Raw genomic sequence first — 4,081 nt, forward strand, 5'->3', positions numbered from 1 at the left:
TTTCTCCAAGGGAGTTACTGCAGCTGTTAAGAGCTTCCCCCTCACTCCCTTGCTGTGCTGAGCATGGGGGAGGCTACGGTGAGGGAGCCCTTGTGGGGCCCAGTGTCATCCTGGGGGTGGGCTGCCATTCCCCTCGTGGGGACAGATGGGTGGTGCAGGGACCACCCCCAGGTCTCAGAGCCTGAACATGAACCTTCCCTTCTCACTCATGCCCTGTGGGCTGCTACCCACCATGGGCAGTGTGCCAGGTCCATCACAGGGACCCTCCCCCGACATGGTGAGAGGGGCCTGGTGATCATGCCTGCAGCCACCCAGCTTCCAGGGACAGAGATCAGGCAGGACCTCCCAGGAGGGCTCTTCTAAGCTAAGACCCCAACATGTCCGAGAGCATGAACCTTTCCCCCCACAGAGGTGCCTGGTCCGAGTGGCCTTCCGGCCAGTGCTGCCCAGCGAGCTGATCCACCAGGAGGCCTTCCAGGCCCTGAGCAGAAAAGCTGAGGTCAAATTGGTGCGTGGTGGGGAGGGGGCCAGGGGGGCTTGGAGCTGCCCGCTTTGTACGAGGCCCTTGCACAAAGGCTTGGGAACAAACACCCCCCACCCCGCCTTGAGATTGGGGGCGCCCAGGGTTGGGGGGCAGGAGCCCTAGGAACACTTTACGGAGCAGTAGGTGTGTTTTAAGAGGTTAGCACTTTTTCTTGGCAAAGGCCCTCCCTCCTCCCTTGAGAGCATCACCAGGCAGGGAAGAGCCCCAGATCCTGGTCCATCAGGGTGGCCTGGGAGGGTAGGCCAGGTCCTCTGTACTGCTCAGCAGAGGCTTGTGCTTACAGTGAAGGGGAACAGACAAAACATCAAAGGGCCTGTGAACCTGAGGGAGTTCAGGCCTGAAGAAGCAGCTGCCCCAGGCTCCTGCCCAGAAGGGGCATCCGATACAGCTGGGCAGTCATGACCCAGAGCCCCGTGCACCTGCTGCTGCCCTGGAGATGCGGGGGCCCCCAGCCGTTACTCCTCGGTGTCCAAGCACCCCTGCTATCACAGCACACCCAGAAGGAAGGGGCAGATGCCTTCAGCCTGCCAGAGGGCAGTGAGGCATGGGGGCAGGGAACAAGGGCAGGAACCCCCGTTTTGGCCAGCCCTCTGCCTCACCTTGTGCCTCCCCTTCCTGATGGGGAAGACAGACACTGGGGGTGGTGCATGAGCCCTCAGGGGTCTCCGCACCTGTCATCGGTCTCCCTTAAGGAGGTACTTGGGGTCTGGGTCCCGGGTTCCTGCCCTGGACAGTCTGCCAGCTCAGCAGAGTCCCAAGGGCAACACCACAGCCAGCCTCCCCCTGGCAGTCCCAAAAGGAGACAGTCACCCAGAGGAAGGACCAGCGGAGACCATCTTTCTCCATGCTGCGGCTGCAGAACCAAGACCGGCTGCTCCGGGCCTCAGCCTCCCAGCCCCCGGAGCTGCAGAAGGAGGACCTTGCATCCAGGTGGGCCCGAGAGAAGGCTGCCCCCACCTCCTGCCCCACAGAGATGTCCCCCTATGCTCCAGGGCCTTATGACTGCAAGTCCAGAGCGCGGCTGGCTTCAGGCACAGCTGGAACCAGGAGCTGCCTTGAGGCCCCTCAGGTTCTGCTGTCCTGGGTATCTGCTCACCTCAGTTCCCCTGGGCCCAGGGTCCCTGTGAAAACTTTCAGTCCAGGGGCTGGGGGAAGCTGAGCCCCTGACCCCCATGTTCCCAGCTCAGCAGCCCAGCCTCCCCAGTTGCCACATGAGCTCTGGGCAGCTCTGACAGGCTGGAGCCACTTGTCAGCCCTGGACCCTTGCTGTGGCCCCAGGAACTCGGTTGTCTGGTGGTGCTTGATGGGTACCCTGGGAAAGGAGAGGCCCCCACAGGGACCAGGGAAGGGATGCAAAAGCCAGACAAAGTCTGGCTGCAAAAGTCAGACAAAACCGTGACAACCACAGCCTGGGCCACAGCATGGCCCCCAGGCTGCCACCCCCACTGCCCCGTACCCTCCGGCCCAGGGCCCTGGGAAGCAGGTGTGGCCTTATAGATCCCTCCATGGAGGGCAGGGCACAGCCTCCTGGGTGCTGGGGGCAGTGTGGGACAGGGCATGAGTGCACCTTGCCGGTTCTGTTCCAGCTCTCAAGAGTACCAGTCGGCACAGGCCTCCCTGACCAGGTCTTTCCAGGGGAAGTTTGACAAGTTTGTGGTTCCCTGTGTTGTTGCTAGCGGCGACACCAAAGACAGGAAGGGGACAGAACCGCTGAGCTTCAGGTGCCGTGCTCTGGGCAGTGGGGTGGGGTGGTCACTCTCCCTGCCAACAGCCACCCAGATCCCGGTGGGGCCGGCTCAGGGTCTGGATGGGAGGGCAGGGCACATGGTTCCTGCCCTACCCTCAGCAAATCCCCGCCATTCCCAGTCCCCACAACACGCTGTACCTGGAGCTGTGGTGTCCAGCAGTGGCGCCGTCTATCGTGGTGACGTCCGATAAAGGCAAGACTGTCATTAACTTCGGCGACATTGCTGCAGGTGTGTCCCGATCAGAGCCCAGCCCCCATGCACACCCCCACCCATCGGAGCCCAGCCCCCACGCACACCCCTTTTCACCTGGGCTCCCACACCCACCCCCAGGCCTGGGGCTGTGACCTGACCCCCCATTTCAGGACACCGGGGCATAAAGAAGGTCTCCATCCAGAACATCTCCCCTGAGGATCTCGACGTATCCTGCCCACGCCATCCAGGCAGCTTGTAGCAGGGGCAGGGGGTGAGGGGGTGGGGGGGAGAGAGAAGGGGATTGTGAAGGGCTGAGGCCCCATTCTCACCCCCTCCTTGACGCTGGGCCCTCAGCTGGAGTACTCCGTGCTGAACCCCGATGGCCCCTTCGTCCTGCTGAACCCCACCATCAGGTTGCCCTCTGGCGAGACCCAGGTCCTAGATCTGTCCTTCTCCCCACGTGAGAGTGTCGTGGTGAGTCCCAGCCCACCCAAACTCCTTTGCAGCCCTATTCCCTGCTCTGCATGCCATCCAGCACTCTGGGCCTGGGAGCCACTGGTCCTCCTGGGTCCTGGCCTCTCGCTGGAAGAAGGAGGAAGTGACGGCCAGGGAGCTCCCAGCCATCTCAGGTCCCCCATGCCCTGACCCAGCTGCTCCAAGACAGAGCTCGCACACCTGCGTCTGCCAGGGTCTTTTTCACGCTAAGGGACGTGGTCTCTGCAGGCCCAAGAAATACTGGACATCATCACCAAGAAAGGCACGCTCTCCCTGGCCCTCATGGGCACGGGTGTGGCGTCCACGATCACGTGCTCCATTGAAGGTGATGTCCTCAACATGGGCTATGTGATCGCCAGAGAGTCTGTCTCCTTGGGCTTCAAGGTAAAGCATGTGGCGGGGCCTGGTGCCACCCATCGCCTGGGAGAGGTTCCTAGGAGGGGTCCACCCCGCCTCAGTCACAGAGCCAGCAGAGTCGCAGGCCGCTCCGATCCACCCCCTCCCCCACCACCCCCAGCAGCTGTCACTCCACTGGCCCCTCTAGCCAGTGGGGAGGGGGTGCTGAGGATGCCCCTCCCTCTGCCCCTCCGCTGCTGCCCAGGCCTTCTCACTGCTCCCATTTTTCTGCCCCAGGGCCTCTGCATGGGATGGGGGCCATCCCCCACAAGGGGCCATGTGGGTTCCTACCCCCACGCAGGCAGGCAGGCCTGGCTTTTTCTGCTCCCCCGCATCTGAGGTGGCCTTGGGCTGAAGGTGCCAGTGGGACCCCTGCTTCTTTACTTAGCTTAGTCCAGGTTCTGACAGCAGACCCCTGGGCCCGATTCCATGGGATATTTTACAGAGGGATGCGGCGTTCTCCCGGGAAAAGGGGGAGGCAGGAGAGAACTGGGGTGGGATGCTGGTTCAGCTGAAGGCTAGCCTGAGCCTGGAGGGGCAGGAGGGGGCTGAGACCTGGCAGCAGTAGCCTGTTCCCCGGCTGGCCAGCCCAGTTGCCCCAGTGACCTGGCCCTGCTCCCCGCAGCTGCAGAACAACTCCCCGCTGCCCATCAAGTTCTCCATGCAGCTGGACAGCCTCTCCTCCAGGAGCAGAGACCAGCACCGC

The 4,081-nt window shown here is 62.8% G+C and overlaps 1 protein-coding gene across 1 annotated transcript in view; it reads left to right on the forward strand.

Moving 5' to 3' along the window:
* Positions 1–4,081, forward strand: part of CFAP74 (cilia and flagella associated protein 74) — a gene marked incomplete at its 3' end in the record, with an annotated part of 88,613 nt that extends 84,532 nt beyond the window's left edge. Inside the window, exons 28-35 of the mRNA XM_010850216.1 lie at positions 410–508; positions 1,335–1,474; positions 2,131–2,265; positions 2,411–2,520; positions 2,655–2,710; positions 2,839–2,958; positions 3,208–3,363; positions 4,001–4,081. Coding sequence (XP_010848518.1) covers positions 410–508; positions 1,335–1,474; positions 2,131–2,265; positions 2,411–2,520; positions 2,655–2,710; positions 2,839–2,958; positions 3,208–3,363; positions 4,001–4,081 — 897 coding nt within the window. The remainder of the gene's footprint in view (positions 1–409; positions 509–1,334; positions 1,475–2,130; positions 2,266–2,410; positions 2,521–2,654; positions 2,711–2,838; positions 2,959–3,207; positions 3,364–4,000) is intronic.

The sequence above is a fragment of the Bison bison genome, unplaced genomic scaffold, assembly GCF_000754665.1.
Source record: "Bison bison bison isolate TAMUID 2011002044 unplaced genomic scaffold, Bison_UMD1.0 scf7180017864289, whole genome shotgun sequence".
Lineage (NCBI taxonomy): Eukaryota > Metazoa > Chordata > Mammalia > Artiodactyla > Bovidae > Bison > Bison bison.